At 42.7% G+C, this 17,078-nt stretch overlaps 1 protein-coding gene across 3 annotated transcripts in view; it reads right to left on the bottom strand.

The window, feature by feature from the left end:
• Positions 1-17,078, bottom strand: part of ARHGEF28 (Rho guanine nucleotide exchange factor 28) — a gene marked incomplete at its 5' end in the record, with an annotated part of 260,851 nt that overhangs the window by 158,067 nt on the left and 85,706 nt on the right. For all 3 annotated transcript variants that reach the window (XM_082652386.1, XM_082652388.1, XM_082652387.1), the window contains 3 exons: positions 1,923-1,995; positions 5,209-5,389; positions 8,716-8,899. In XM_082652386.1, coding sequence (XP_082508512.1) covers positions 1,923-1,995; positions 5,209-5,389; positions 8,716-8,899 — 438 coding nt within the window. The remainder of the gene's footprint in view (positions 1-1,922; positions 1,996-5,208; positions 5,390-8,715; positions 8,900-17,078) is intronic.

The raw sequence follows: 17,078 nt of genomic DNA, 5'->3' as shown, positions 1-17,078 counted from the left end.
TCTCACAGTATTACTTCCCTATGACTCCTATAGCACTTATACTGTGCTGGAACAGCTTGTTTTTCTGCACTAGTCCCAAACTGTCAGTCCCTTGAGGGCAAGAACTTAGAATTTCAGCACTTGTTTAGACCTCACTTTGTTCTAAGTCAGTTTGGAGATGGATTACAAGGGAAGAAAAATGTATACGATGATAGAGTAAAAATCAGGAGTTGATTTAAAAAAAAAAAAAAAGGAAAAGCAAGAGTGAAGGCTTAAGAAATAAGGGTAATATCAAAACACGGTGAGCAGTACCCTACAAATTTGCAACTGGCAGGCCAGAAACTTAGCACCAGGTTTACCAGCCAACTAGAAGCAAGAAACCTGATCAGTTACTGTCAGGGTAGTAAAAGCCAAGCCCAATGCTCAGGAGATGACAGCGCTCTGACATGAGCCCGGAGTTTTCTCCCACGGGTCTGCAGGAGAAAGTGTGAAACTCACCACACCTCCTTGGGCAGGTGCGGTAAGCTGCAGCTCCCTCCACGCAGCCAGCACGCCACCCACAGGGGAGAGCAGCGAGGGCAACTCCACAGGGGCCCAAGCGGTGCAGCTTGGGTGGGAAGCTCAACTGGTTGGCTTAACCCGGGACTGAGTGCAGGTGCGTGGGGCACACACACTTAGAACAACCGGTCTTCCAGCTGTCGACACTGGTGGCTTGGGAACAGGAGTCTTGTCCTATTTTTTCTCCCTAACCCCAGCATCTAGCATGCTGCGTCTCGGCCCTATCAGACTATTGTCGCTTTACATTAATGGATATTTTGTAATGTCTGCTCCACTGATCTGAAATTAAGTAGATAATATAACCCTACCCCCAGACATAAATAAACCTAACCTCGCATTTAGTTTCAAAAAATAAAAAGCACTCTAAAATATGAAGCAAAAGGATCGTAATTGATAATAAGATAATATGTATTAAAACCTTTGCCCCGACTACCCTGGAAGACATAGTGATGTATGGTCAGATTCCTAAAACCACTGGGTTTTGGAAAACAAAAAACAAAACGACAATCCGTTCCATATAAATAGTACAGGAGTATTCAAGAACAGAGGCTAAGATACTCCAGCGAATCAAAACCCGTGTTTATTACTAGGACTTGCTAACAGATCAGACCTACTTGCATACATTAAAGGGGAAAGAACCTGAATAGAAGTAGAGATCACATGCCCAGACAAACTGCCAAGTTAGAGAAAACAATGAAGGACGATATTGCTGCCTACGAGCTGGGTGTTAACGTCCAGGTGCGCCGTCAACACGACTCCACGTTACGATGTGGAACAGAGTAGTGACAATGTATGTTAAACATACACCTCTTGCTGTGGACGCCCACCTCGAGCAGATTTGTACATTCAGTCTCTGAATCTCCATCAGGGCTGTGCAGGACAACCTGGGCTGGGTAGGGCCGCCTGTACCCTGAAGAACCCCCAGCGCGCCCCCTCCCGTCACCTCTACACGCCAGTGGTGCTCCCCAGAACCCACGGCAACAAAGACACCCTCACGGCCTCCATCCTCTAAGACCCCCTGGGCCAGCACAGAGCAGGAGCTCCACACAGGTGGAGCAAGCTGGAGAACAGGTGAGTGACGGAGGACTTAACGGAACGAACGGACTGAACTTGGAAATGAGGGGAACACTCTCTGCGTGTCAGGAGAGGTCCCCAAAGATCAGGAATGTGGGAGGAACCCAGTAAATGCTAACCGAATGAAAAGTGGAAACACACAGTACCTTGGTGCGGCGCTGCTGGAGGACCCCGGGGCCCAGTGGCACCCCAGCACCCTGCTCTTGCCTCCCTCAGCTCCTGCTCTTCTCCACCACACACTTCAACTCCCAGGTGACTAGTTAGTTCTGAGCTCTTTCTGGGTTCCCGGGGTCGGGAAGGAACATGCGTACCTTCTTCGGTTTCTGCAGTGCTGGAGGGCATATCTGATTTTTCCTCTGACCTGGCTTCTTGCTCTTCAAGAGCCTAAGAGAGGAAGGAAAAAAAAAAAAAATCACTGAAAGCCATTTGAGGCTTCAGATAAGCAACAAGAGATGAAAATCACAATCGAGCATCTCAGAGCCGGGACAGGCCAGAGGCATGGCCTGGAGAGGCAGGGGCTGATAGGGTGGTAAAGCTGCTGGGAGAACATGTAAGCAGCACCCCGGATGACATGAGAGACAGCGGGAGGAACCAGAGACAAGGGCCAAAACTGTCCCTGCCACTAGTCCTCGCTGCTTCCCCAGATCACACCACCAGAAGGTTCTCAGGAACATGACGCATGAACCAAAAGGGGGACAGAGAACAGAAAGTCTTGAAACCTGTAAGGACTTCTGTTTGACGCATCTGCCCACCTAGACCAACCTCCATCCACACCCTAAGACACAGGGATTGGGGGCCTGGAGACGGGGGTAGGACCACTATCACAGGGAGGACCCAGGATGAGCTACATGTTGGTACATGCTGGTGCAGGCTGTCCCTGGCCAAGACTGAGCTGTGATCTGTAGAGAGAAGATGCCTTTACTGCCCTCTGTATTTTCCTTTCAAATAGATTCCCCACAGCCAGTGAAAATGCGAAGAGACAGAATTATGTGTTGATGTGTCAAAAACTGCCCAAGACTGCATCAGCACATGTTCCAAAACAAATACATGGGTAAACTGAGGCAAGCAACCCTACAACTGACCCAGAGCCCCGAATCCACCCCCGCCGGGCATGTTATTAAGCTCAGCATATCAAGTGCCTTGCTCATGACTATTTCAGGACATCCTGAGGCCAGAGCAAAGAGAACATGAAAATATACATAACTGACCAAATCACAAAGAGGCAGGGAACAAGCAGTACCCCGTCACCCACCCTCTGTGGCTATTAACCGCTCCCAGCCTTACTCCCAGGACACAGTACTCTCTCTTTTAGGGCCCGCCATGGAATTAACGGATGGACCGAAGCAGGTATATGTCTGGAGAGGTACTAAGGAGACGGTAGCACGAGTACCTGGGGTTAAAAGAGGGCTAACCACGCAGGCTCAAGGCCAAAGACAACCACTTACTAGCTTACAGGTTTGTTATAAGCGGATATAACTCGGGAACAGCCAGATGGAAGAGATGCATGGGGCAAGGTATGGGGAAAGGGCACGGAGCTTCCATGCCCCTCCTAGCAGGCTCGTCACCCAGTACCTACACAAGTTCACCAACCTAGAAAGTTCTCCGAATCCAGTCCTTTGGGGTTTTTATGGAGGCTTGCGTTATTACGTAGGCATGACAGATTAAATCTCTGTCCACTGGTGATTAAACTCCATCTCCAGGCCCTTTCCCCTCCCTGGAGGTGGAACTGAAATTTACCAGGCGATTGGCTCCACAGGTAACTAGCCCCAATCCTTAGGTGCTTTCCAAAAGTTGTCCATTAACATAACAAAAAACACCTTTATCCGCTCCACACTTAGGAAATCCTAAGGGTCTGGGGGCTGTGAGCCAAGAACCATGGACGGAGACCAGATATATTTCTTATTGTAAGTTACAATATCACAGTGTCTTAAAGAACCTCAGCCCTATGCCCTTCTCAGTCTCCCTACGCACTACCCAGCCAAAAGCTTAGGACAGGAAGAACGAAAAAGGGGTGCTGGTACCTGGAACACAAGGCCATCCCACTGCAATGGATTCTTCTTTTATCAAGTGTTTTCCATAAAATTAAAATCTCTGATAAACTGGAAAGTAATCTTCATTTGGTCTTTGTTATTGTAAAGTCCACTACAATCAATTATTAAAGCATCTAGATTTACTCATCCTACATCTCCCCCAATGTCATCAGTAATAATTATCTCAAGTTACAAGAAATCACGAATCCGACCGAAGAAGCTGGAAGTTTTTATAATGCAACGAATGTTCAGAATTTTTGCTTTACATGGAGCATGCTCTCGCCTTTGCAGGAGCCCTGTGGTCTTGCTGTAGTCTGAGTGTCCCCTCTAAGGACACACGTGTTGCTGAGCTCTGCCCCTCTGAAACTGCAGGGAGAGGCACTCACCCCGAGTAAGGCTGCTGGGCCAGGCCCAGCCTCTGCCCCACTGAAATAGCCACCCCTGGGGGCCTGGGTGAGAAGCCACAGGGATGGCTGAGAACTTCTGTTTCTTTAAACAGAAAGTACCCTTAAGCAAAATGAGGAAATACTGTAGGCCAGAAAATTATCCACTAAACTCCCTAAACCCAACAGAGGTCGTTCACACTCTGAAGAGCATGTTTATTTTAACTATTTAATAAAACCCTATATGGAGTAAGCAATAATCTTGGATATATAATGTTTCTGGTTAAACCTTCAATTTAGTTATATAAAGCAAACATTTTACAAAAGCCAGAACTGATAAGTACCAATATCAGTTTTCTGATAACAGTAAACTGACTGCTTACTTTGTAAAGCCTATATAGTCATGAAACTGGTGCTTGTTAATGGACGTGCTTGAGAAGCCTGCGGGGGCAGAGGGTTTGCCGGGGGGTGTCACACGATCTGGTGAGCGAATCCATTATACCCCTGAGCACTCTCGACTAAATTGACTGAAGCCCTTTTGCTCAAAAGAACATTCTACTTGATAATAATTAAAATATATGAATATGCTTTACAGTCTTCCAGATTCAACAAAAAAATAAAAATAATGAAGATGAAACATTTTAAACCCTGAGATGGGCATGCTCTGATAACTGTCAAAGCTGATGTCTGGGCCACGGTGGGAGGGGGGAAAATCTCTTTGAAAAAGAACTGGTCTCAAGTGACCAGTCCCCATTCAAGAAGAATCTGTACACTGAAACAAAGGCTTAACTATATCTAAGCCTTAAGAAATCCCAGAAGAAGATATTATTCATTTAAAATAACCCTAAAGGCAACTGCTTTAGATAAGAATTATAATACAGTCAATAAGTTAATAGAAAATACCCAATATCAGAATATTAAACATCAGTGATACTGGTTCATGAAAAGTAAAGGAAACAATATTACACAAATTACTATTTTCTACCTGCCGCCAAAATATCATATAATAATCTTCCTTCTACTGGTGTAACAGTTTCTAATTCCATGTCCCTCAAAGTCCCATTAGAAAAAAAGAAAGTGCTACCCCCCCCACCAAAATAGTGTTCCCAAAACAACGAGTTTGCTGTCTGCACTCTCAAAGAGCATGAGTTATTATGTCTTATACCACAATAAAGGGCACAAACCTTGAGGAGAAAGGCTCTATCCCAAAAGTATTTCCTAAAGAGTTTAATATCCGCCTCCAACAAATGCTCGGCTGTGTGATTAAGCGTCAGGGTCAGTGTTTCTGATGAGTGAATATACCGCAGGGAGGCATCTTCGCTGAGCTGCACTCGGGAGAAACCTGGGGAACGTCTGCCCTGGAAGCTGAAACATCACAAATCAAAACCCACGGTCCCAATACCCTTCATTGTCCCTGATATTACAAACCCAACTGGCAAAACAAGCCATAAAAGCTACCTACTGAAGATAGGTACATAAGATCATGTAAATAGATCCTAATAAAGTCATCTTTGTTTTTCCACCTAGAGAAGACGTCAAATGAAAAGCTGTTCACATATATTATATACTATAAAGATTTACATAATTAATGCAACAGTACTGACTCTTAAACATAGCATTTTACCTCATTCTCCCTTTAACCTGAAAAGATGCCTCTGGCCTTAATGGCTACCACATTTAGTACCACAAATTAGCTGGCAGCAGACAGTTTATTAGGCTATTACAGTGGAAAACAGATATGATCTCCAGAGAGCATGCTGAGGTTTGGATGTTACAAACAAGCGAGATATTCACAACACACTGGTCTACTGCTGTAAATCATTTCCTCATGCAAATTAAAACCTGCATAAATTTGATCGTGTTGCATTCTTGAATTCATTCATAAACAAAGGAACAATATTCCCAAACTAAATTCCTGAATATTGGCTTATTTTCCATTCTGTTGTGGTTAAGAACAACTGTACGTTTATTAGCTCTATGTAGGCTTCATGGTTAATGTCATAATATTCTGGATGGCCTATAGGTCATGTAGTAGCAATGGTAAAGAGGCCTCGGGAGGGAGACGCTAGTGGTCCCGGGTTACAGCCTGCCTCAGCATGTTGTCACAGCCCCCAGACGCTCCCAGATTCTTCAGTTCACAGAACTAGCTCTATGTCTCTTTTCTCTTCTTCCATTACCTCATTTTGTTAATCAGCATTTGTATATTTGCAAAATTATAGTATAGCTCCCACCACAAAAATGCTACCTCTGTCACATGGAGTGACAAAAGAGATCCATTAAGAGCACCTGTACTCTAAGATTTGCGGCATCTCCCCAAACTCTTGACACAATTATTTGCAAGGACTTCAGAATCTTCTAGAAAACAATGCCCCATGCCAACTACAAGCCACTGAAGTGAATGATTCAGGCTGAGCAATAAGATTTTTGTAATTAATTTAGAAAATGGAAACTCCATCACATAATCAAAATTTAGCTTACAGTCTACTTCTGATCCCATCCATGAATGGATTTATTAGATGTGTAAACATTTTTTATTTTATTGGAGTATAGTTGATTTACAATGTTGTGTTAGATTCATGTGTACAGCAAAGTGATTCAGTTATACATATACATATACTCATTCTTTTTTAGATTTTTTTCTCTTAAAGGTTATCAAAGAATACTGAATAGAGTTCCCTGTGCTACACAGTAGGTCCTTGTTGGTAATCTATCTTATATACAGTAGTGTGTGTATGTTCATCCCAAGCTCCTGATTTATCCCTCCCTCCAATGTTTCCACTTTGGTAACCATAAGTTTCTTTTCCATATCTGTAAGTCTGTTTCTGCTTTGTAAATATGTTCATTTGTATCATTTCTTAAATTAGATTCTACATATGAGTGATATCACATGATGCTTATCTTTCTCTGTTTGACTTACTTCACTTAGTATGATAATCTCTAGGTCCATCCATGTGGCTGAAAATGGTATTATTTCATTCTTTTTTATGGCTGAGTAATATTCCATTGTATACATGTACCACATCTTCTTTATCCATTCCTCTGCTGATGGACATTTAGATTGCTTCTATGTCTTGGCTATTGTAAATAGTGATGCTATGAACATTCAGGTGTGTGTATCTTTTCGATTATGGTTTTCTCTGGATATATGCCAGGAGTGGGATTGCTGGATTATGCAGTAACTCTATTTTTAGTTTTTTAAGGAGCCTCCATACTGTTCTCCCTAGTGGCTGCACCAATTTACATTCCCACCAACAGTGTAGGACAGTTCCCTTTTCTCCACACCCTCTCCAGCATTTATTGTTTGTGGATTTTTTGGCCATTCTGACCGGTAAGAGATGATACATCATCGTAGTTTTGATTTGCATTTCTCTGATAATTAGTGATGTTGAGCTTTTGGGACATCTGTGTGTCTTCTTTGGAGAAATGTCTATTTAGATTTTCTGCCCATTTTTTGATTAGGTTGTTTGGGGGTTTTTTGACATAGAGGATGTGTAAACTTTAAAAACACATGTCATCTTCTGGTCTTGGACACAACAGAAAGATACAAAGCTACCAAAGATGAAGTGAGGCTCTGGGTCCTCAGTGTAACCCTGAACTATCCACAATGACAGAGTCAGAGGAAGTGGTCCTGTCTTGCCCTTTTTAGCTAAAGAAAGTGGGGTCACGGTAGAGCAAAGATAAAGGCAATTCCATTGGGATGGGCTCTTTCCTTAGTTGGCGGTCACTTGACCAAGTAAGAACAAAAATAAACAGAAAGCTGTGACTTCAACATGCACTTAGGTAGCATATGACCGTAAATTAATTACATTGAGTTCCATGGGACAAATGAAACATACCAGTCCATTAAGACACACCATGTAATAACACTGATAATATTTAATATTTATGTAGTAATTTGTTATTTTCATTGTAGTTTCCCACTTATTTTTTACCACATGTTAAGGCAAGGAAACCACTGTATAGGATATAATGACCAATCTGAACCACTCTAAGTAACAAACATTAAAAATGTTGGCATCATCCTCAACATAGAGAACTTTACAGTTGACAAATTATTTCATTTCCATTATCTCTAGATCCTAATAACCAGCCCATTGGCTACATAGTATCTTGGGGTTTGTTTGTTATTCATTGATTCAACAAAAACTTATATTCTTTCAATGAATGTATATGCTGAACACAGTGGGTAAAACAAATAGTTTCAGTCCTCAAATGATTTAGGATGGAGACATATATGAAATAAATGATGACTATATATATAAAATTATAAATTATGATTTATATTATAAATGAATCATAATTTTAATCACTATTAATACTGTAAATTAATCATAATTGTAAAAGACCATAACATAGAAGGCCTCTCTGATGAAGTGACATTTAAGCAAAAACCTGAAAGATAAGTAGGGGTTAGGCTAGTGTTTCCCAATTTTTCTTCTTCTTACAGCCACCCCCCCAACCATGGAGCCTTTTAAGACACTTTTCCTGACTCCCTCTCCCCCATGAAATGTGAATACCAAATATATGTGTATATCTGTTTATGTACGATACGTGTATCTGTACTTTATACATGGGAACTAACGGTAAAATATAAACCAATGTTAGCTGGTGGTTTGGTTAATTTTTCCATAATGCTTGGAAGATTTCAGAGAAACAGACTGAGAGAGAATCTATCAGGTATCCAAACTCACTTTGTGATGTCTTCAAACAGCTTGGAGCATCCACCATGTAAAGCTAAGTCTAATGGCGTGGCACCCTCCTCGTTGGGTAAAGCCAAGGCCTGGACTCCTCCAGGGAGACACAGGAGGAACTGGGAAAGCTTAGCAAGGCCCCATCTCACAGCCAGGTGCAGGAGAGACTCTCTATGTAGAGAAACTGAAAAGAAAAACATGTAATATTAGTTCCTTCATTTAAAAAGTTTGTCTTATATATTTTATCAAAGAGATTGTCAAAGTAAGAATAGTAATAGTAAACATGTCAGAGCTGGAAGGAACCATCAGAAGCATCTAATCCAGAAACTTCATTTTACAGATGTGGAGAGGTCAAGTGACTTGTGCAAGGTCAGGGAGGTGCTGGAGCCAGCTTCGCTCATCACTGGTACAATGTTGTTCTGTGCACTATGGTGCACGTTCACATCACCTCTCACTCATGTTCAGTGAGGTCATCCGTGGAAAACAAGTGCTAGGAGCACACCATCCTTTGGAAACAGACATCGTCAATTTCCAAGGTGTCCTCTAAGGAGATGCTGTTACCCTAGCAGGACAGGCTACTAGAGGCCAAGGATGTCAAGGAGCCTCCATTTCCACTTTTTGTCCTCAGAGGTGCTCCTCTCCGGTCAGCAGCTGGGGCAGAAATGGACTCTGAGTCCATGGTCTCTCTCAAACTTTGTGGAGGTACTCCTACCCATTTATTAGAGCTTTGGGATTATTTCAGGGTTGCCAAAGCCACACACACCAGTTCTCTGCTTCAAAAATTCGGCCTGTGCCTCTTCACATCCCCCTTGGTTTGTGTCTGGGTTTTTGCTGTTGGTGTTTGACGCTGTGTCTTATGGTTGTTTCCCGACTGTATCTTCTTACAGGCTGAAGGCATCCTGGAAGTTTTTTATTCCTAACACCTAGCATGGTACATGGCAAACTGAAGTCACTCTGTATTTATTGAGTTGAATGGCAACTGACTACTAAAATCTCAATTATTTGTGTATGTTTAAATTGTCTAATTTGTATAGAGTTTGTCTTCCTGTATTTCTCCTACAATGACTCAGTGCCTGGCACACAGCTGGCCCATGATCAACATTACTTTGGAAACATGTAAAAGAATACATTTGCTTACATTTGAAAAAGCTAGGCCCGTGAACTCCATCGACATCAAGACACACCTTAAAACAAACCTAGTCTTAACAACTGAACATGAAAATCCTAACACTCAAGATCTGTCAGAATAAGTACTCAGTAAGAATCTGAGTTATACATACACTCCAGTTACGTAATGTTATTGACTGTTTGTAATCTGAAAGAGATCCACAGGATGCTGCATCACACTGGAGCAGAAGGCCCAACAGGGTAGGACCTCATCTTTTATCCTAGCACAGTGCCTGGCATGTGTATGTGCTCTATAAATATTTGCTTGTTGAATGAAGAAATGACCAATGGCTCTTTCCCTGATGACCACCCGTGACAGTTAGCTTTTAATACATGGCTACAGCTGCTACTTGGAGCATCTGTCATTCTTAGTTCGACCTCTGATACCTCCCGAGAAAAATCTGTGAACACAAAGTACATACTCCCACACAGCTTGGACACTGAAGACAAAAACTACCTACTTCTCCACCCAGCTTACCGTCTACACTAATGATTTTGCTATTTCGTCGTCTTCATTAGCATAACTTCACCAGTCCAGGAGACTCCTGCCTAGGCAAAGACTGACTATTCATCAGAGGAACTTCCTTCAAGGCCCATCAACTCTTTAGCAGGAAGCATTGACAGTTTAAGCCGCAAAACCAATCTTTAACTACTATATCATGATCCTTATCTAAACCTAATCAAAATCCCTTCCCTGACACCCCCTTGCCATCACTCCTCCCCTGCATCCAAAGACCCTCATTAAACCAAACTTCGAGTTCTCAGCAAATCCCAACCTTGCCTTCCCCCTTCAAGATCCTGCTAAGGCTCAGGGCTTCCCTGGTGGCGCAGCGGTTGAGAGTCCGCCTGCCGATGCAGGGGACACGGGTTCGTGCCCTGGTCCGGGAGGATCCCACATGCCGCGGAGCGACTAGGCCCGTGAGCCATGGCCGCTGAGCCTGCGCGTCCGGAGCCTGTGCTCCGCAACGGGAGAGGCCACAGCAGTGAGAGGTCCGCGTACCGCAAAAAAAAAAAAAAAAAAAATTCTGCTAAGCCTCAATGGAGGCAGAGTTCTCCCTTATCAAGGCCGGCAATAAACTCAGCTTTGTCTTACCAGCAGGTTGTGATGATGATGTGTGTGGAGCCAGGATCCAACAAAACTCTAGTCTGAAACTATCAGAAGGAAGTGCTCCGCAGCACACGGATGCAAAAGAAAACTGCTTAGCTTACATGTTTAGTTGGTTTATACTATTTCTATATCTAGATCAATGAGCTTAAAGCATCATATTTCAAATATGTAAATGCCACAGACTTCACTGTGTATTTGCTCCACCATCCATCTGTGTGACACAGCACAGACCCCCCTCAGTAAAATGACATCTGAAATGCCAAAACATCTGAAAACAGACAAAGTAGTGCACCCCACCAGACATCTGTTTAATATACTTGCTATCTTCTAAAGGCTATTAAAGAACTTATCTTTAATTATTTTATCCTTTAAGTCTTTGATCTTTTAACTCACTTAATTAGAAAGTAAGGTTTTTACTCTTAACAGATTCCCAGCAAGGCATGTTTGGTAACATTTATACTCTTTTTCCTCCTTAAATAATAATCGTGAAGAGACTTGTTAGGATCACGTAACAACACATACACACACACACACACACACACACACACACACACACACACACGAGTACACTGCCCAATGTACCAGTCAGCATGAGGCATGAGGTTGTAACCAGCCACATGAGGATGGAATTTCTAAGTCACGGATCTCAGTCTGAACCTAGGGAGAAATGCCCATGGTTATACGAGATACAATTTTTTTCCAAGAAAAATACGACCAAAAGGGAACATCTAAACCAGCGGTCCCCAACCTTTTTGTCACCAGGGACCAGTTTCGTGGAAGACAACTTTTCCACAGACGGGGTAGGGGGAGGATGGTTCAGGGGTAATGCGAGTAATGGGAAGCAATGGGGAGCGGCAGATGAAGCTTTGCTCGCTCGCCCCCCGCTCACCTCCTGCTGTGCGGCCCGGTTCCTAAACCTTTTGGGTTCCCTTTTAAAATCATACCACTGATAAAGGCAGTATGGTGTCAACCATTTAAATGGTACTCCCTATAGTGCCTGGAGCAAGACCATAAATACCCTCCAACCTGGGCTGTAGTTCACTGTACCCAACCTGATTCCTGCACCAGCAGAGCTTCCCAGGCCTGTTTGCTAGCCCAGCTCTCTGTTCTCTCCTTTCTGGCTCCATCCTCATATCCTGTTCAATGGGAGAGGACAGCAAACATGTGGGACTGAGTGCTCACTGCTGCCCCTCTCCGTCCCTCCAGATCCAGGGAAGAGAAGATCTTCTGATGTTTGAAGAAACAAAAGGCTGCCCAAAATGTGTTAAGAAAGAGTTTTATCACTCAGTATAGAAGTTCAGAGCCTAGAATCAGACAAACAGCTTGAAATAGGAAACATCACGACATATATAAATAATTCTGCTTGCTATAGAGTTTCAGATTCTTAACAGGAGTCAGGAAAACAAGCTGTGGAAAGGGGTTCTACAATTTGGTAGACATGGGGGTGCTTAATTAAAATGAACGGGTTTTTTTTTTACCAAATAAATTTGTCTCTTCCTGTTTATTTGGTACCAGGAGTTATTTGAACTAATGTAACTAAAGCAGAATTACTCATAATTGCTCTAATGGAAACCATTAAAAGGTGTGACCTGTACCATCCTGGCAGCAAGATCACCCAGACACAAAAAGGAACAGCAGGCTGTGACGTTCAATCAACACACCCATCACGGCATAAAGTGGGGCTCATCTGCCCCCGTGACAGGGAGGGAGGCTCAAAGCCCACGCCTCTCACTCTGCCACACCTCAGTTTCTCCGCCTGGAAAATGAGGCTGTCACGTCAAAGACCCAAGGTCCTAGGAATACTCATCCTTGCCTTGACTCTTTGGGGATCAAAGATCCGTGACATACAGCACAGACCGAGAGCCCTTCCGGAGCACCTGAGGTGCAAGAGTAGGGGTGGCCAGTTTGGTTGTTACTGAAGGAGCTGATTTTATGTACTGTTCAGTCCAAACTTGGGACCATTATCACACCTACACAAGGTCTGACTGTGCCTTTAAGGTAGCAGGAAATTCAGGATGGAAGATTGAAAAATAAATTATCAGGGCCTCAGGAACTCACATGCACTGCTAGAGGAAATGTAAATTGACACACCCACTTTGGAAAACATTGTGGTATAATCTAATAAATTTGAAGAAACGAATGTCTTATGGCTGAGCAATTCCACTCCTACATACAAGCCCCAGTGAGGACAATGCTTTGTATGCACCTGGAAGCATGCATAAAAATGTAAAATGGTAAAAATAGAAGTGATCTTAATCACTTGATTAATCACTTAATCAACAATAGAATAAGTTGCAGTATAATCATACACAAGTATTCTAACAATAAAAACGAATTACAGACCAATATAGAAGAAACCAAGAAATATAATGTTGAGGGGGAAAAGTCACAAAAGAATACACAGAATATGTTTTAATTAATATGAAGTTTTTAAAAAGTGAAAACAAGCCATATTATATACGAATACATGGGTAGTAAAACTATAGGGAAAAACCAGGTGACGGTTACTCTAAAAGTCAGCATAATAACTCCAAGGGGAAAGAGTTGAATGTGGTTGGGAAAGAATGAGGGGTGTTGGTACTTCTGGGGTCCAATGATGTCTGTATGTTTCTCTCTCTCTTCCCATTCACCCCCACATAGTTGTGTTCAAGACCCTCCTCAGAACAATTAAAATTATAGGGAAGGGCCCAAGCATCAGTCTTTTTTTTTAAATATTTATTTATTTATTTATTTATTTATTTTTGGCTGCTTTGGGCCTTAGTTGCAGCACACAGGATCTTTCGTTGTGGTGCACGGGTTTCTCTCTAGTTGTGGCATGCAGGCTCCAGAGCACGTGGGCTCTGCAGTTGCGGCACGTGGGCCCTCTGGTTGTGGCGTGTGGGCTCAGTAGCCCTGTGGCATGTGGGATCTTAGTTTCCCGACCAGGGATCGAACCCGCATCCCCTGCATTGGAAGGCAGATTCTTAACCACTGGACCTCCAGGGAAGTCCGCCCCCCACAAGCATCCATCTTTTCTAAAGATTCCAAAGTGATTCTAAGTAAAAGCCAGGGTTGAGATCTGCTACTTTAAACATCTGGTTAACAAAATCCATATCTATGCCTCCTTTTCATACCACTGTATTCCCAATCATCTCTTAAGATTTTATTAGCTAACAAATTTCACCAATGAATAAGACCAAAAAAACTTTGTGATTTTTACAAGTTATTTTTAATCTACATCACTTGCTGCCAAGCCAAGATATGGTCTTAAACATTTAGCAAAATACTAAAACCGTGATGGGGACGATAATCTAGACGCAAATGTTATTTTTAAACGAGTTAATTCAGAAGTCCTTCTACTTTGTAGGGTTTACTAATGTTTCATAACTCCTGAGTAGAGCCACTTAAATGTATTCAACCCTGTAAGCTTATGAACAAAATATATTTTTAATGCATTTTTTAATGAATTAAAAAAATAAATCCTATCAATTAAAATAAGTTCTTCTCTGGTTTCCGAAGCCACATATATATTCCTAGAGGTGTCGATTTGTGCATCTAAGTCATTGAGCAGACAAACATTGAGTCAAACTACTACCATATGCCAGGCCCCTTGGACACAAAGGGGGAAGCACATGGTCAGCCCACTTTAGTTTGCAATAAAATAAGTATCTTGCCCATGAAATCCTGTCTGGTAAACTACAGCTCTAGGCTTACACAAAGAGTGTGAACAGAAATAAACTATCTGACCTACAAGGAAATTGCTCTACAGGTTAATCAACCTACATCATACATCATGATTTGAAAGTTTACAGATGTTTATAAAATACAAAAATGATGAGCAGAAAGAGAATGAAAAAAATATTAGCAAAAATTTACATGGAGAGTGGAAGAGAGTATTTGGCATGAGCATCACACACAATCTCTGATATTTTTCAGGACTCTTAATGAGAATGGGAGGAGAAGTTGTATATTATGGCACCTTCCCTTTGGGTAGCTCTGATCGGGGCTTTGGTGTGTGTATAAACAAATCAGCCTTCCATACAGAAGATCGGAGGTTGGTGAGTCTAGGATAGTAACTACAAATATAAACACACTCATAGGAAAGATATGGAAACAGGACATCCCATGGAGCACAATAGCAACGTGGCAGGCATGGTGGGATCATATAGCCAAAAGAGAAGAGGACTGAAAAAGCATAATGGCAGGTTTTAGCTTCCCGAAGTGTCTGCTCTGCGTCAGACACATTTGAGACACTCAGATTACAGCAACTCCTGACTGAAAATCTGGGAAAACACAACCACACAATCATTCCAGAAAATTCACATTCTGATATACAGTACTGGAATGCACTTCATGGATTCTGTACCTCATATAGGTTGGTTATACTTACCTTGTGGAACTAGTACTAAATCAGCTGAAACACTAAAAAGTCCTTACCAGAATTCAAAGATGGTAATACAATTTCTGGCTTTCACAATCTGGGGACATTTCCAGAGTGACTTATACAACGTGGACAACAACACAAGATATTAAGAAGCCAGACACAACACTGTGTAGTGCAATGGGAGCAGATTAAATAGCTGAAAGATCTGGAGTTGAACACTTACAGGGACGTAGCTTTGGAAAGACCACTGAATTCTCAAGTTTTAAGTTGCTTGATCTGTAAAAGGAAAGGAGGGACTTCCCTGATGGTGCAGTGGTTAAGAATCCACCTGCCAATGCAGGGGACACGGGTTTGAGCCGTGGTCCAGGAAGACCCCACGTGCCGCAGAGCAACTAAGCCAGTGTGCCACAACTACTGAGCCTGCGCTCTAGAGCCCATGAGCCACAACTCCTGAGCCCACGTGTCACAACTGCTGACCAGCGCACCTAGAGCCCGTGCTCTGCAACAAGAAAATCCACCGCAATGAGAAGACCATGCACCGCAACAAAGGTTAGCCCTTGCTCGCCACAACTAGAGAAAGCCCACATGCAGCAACGGAGACCCAACGCAGACAAAAATAAATAAATAGATAGATAGATAGATAAATAAATTGAAAAAAAGGAAAGGAGTATCTGCTCAGCCTAGTATCCAAGATTGTCAGCAGGCTATAACGAAAATAACATATGGGACAGGGGTCTCAAGAACTAAGACAGGCTGTATGGGGGGACTTAACCAGTCATACATATTTGTCTGATTTTTTTAATACAAAAATATAATAAAGAGTCACTACATAGATCTATGTATATTTGCAAGCAGTTTTCCTCTGGTTATAATTTAAAATCATAATTTAAGGGAACTAGTTATGTGATTAAGAGGCACTATAATTGCATCAATGAAAGACACCAGGGCTTCCCTGGTGGCACAGTGGTTAAGAATCCGCCTGCCAATACAGGGGACACGGGTTCGAGCCCTGATCCGGGAAGATCCCACATGCCGCGGAGCAACTAAGCCCGTGCACCACAACTACTGAGCCTGCGCTCTAGAGCCCGTGAGCCACAACTACTGAGCCCGCGAGCCACAACTACTGAAGCCCGTGCACGTAGAGCCCGTGCTCTGCAACAAGAGAAGCCACCGCGATGAGAAGCCCGCGCACCACAACAAAGAGTAGCCCCCGCTCACCGCAACTAGAGAAAGCCCATGCGCAGCAACGGAGACCCAACGCAGCCAAAAATAAATAGATTTATAAAAAAAAAAAAAAAAAAGAAAGACACCAGACGTGTCATAAGACAAATGTGCTACAGCCCCATGGCTTGGGCAGCAGGCGGCCATTAGGTGCCATAAGCAGCAATTACGTCATACCAGCTTTTCCAGCCTGTGCAATAGAATTTTCTCATTTGTTAATATTTCTTCGAGGCTCTGATTTACATCTACCATTCATTCATTCAGTAGATATTTGTTGACAGCATACTATGCATTGGGCACTCTTCTGCTCTCCCCTCACACCACAGGTGAGCCTGTGGAATTCCCAGGCACCCTTCCAAGTGACCCTCCAGGAACGCTGTTCTGTTTGGGTGACAAATGAAAATACACTGCAGTCTAATTTTATTGTTGACAAGAAGAAAAAGCATAGACTCATCATATCTTGGAAATGGCCTTTTGAAGTTTGCATCGGGATTCTGAATTCAA

The sequence above is a fragment of the Grampus griseus genome (assembly GCF_964374135.1).
Source record: "Grampus griseus genome assembly, chromosome: 3".
NCBI classification, from domain to species: Eukaryota; Metazoa; Chordata; class Mammalia; order Artiodactyla; family Delphinidae; genus Grampus; species Grampus griseus.
Note: the sequence above shows the minus strand (reverse complement) of the source record. Positions and strands in the feature narration are given on the sequence as shown.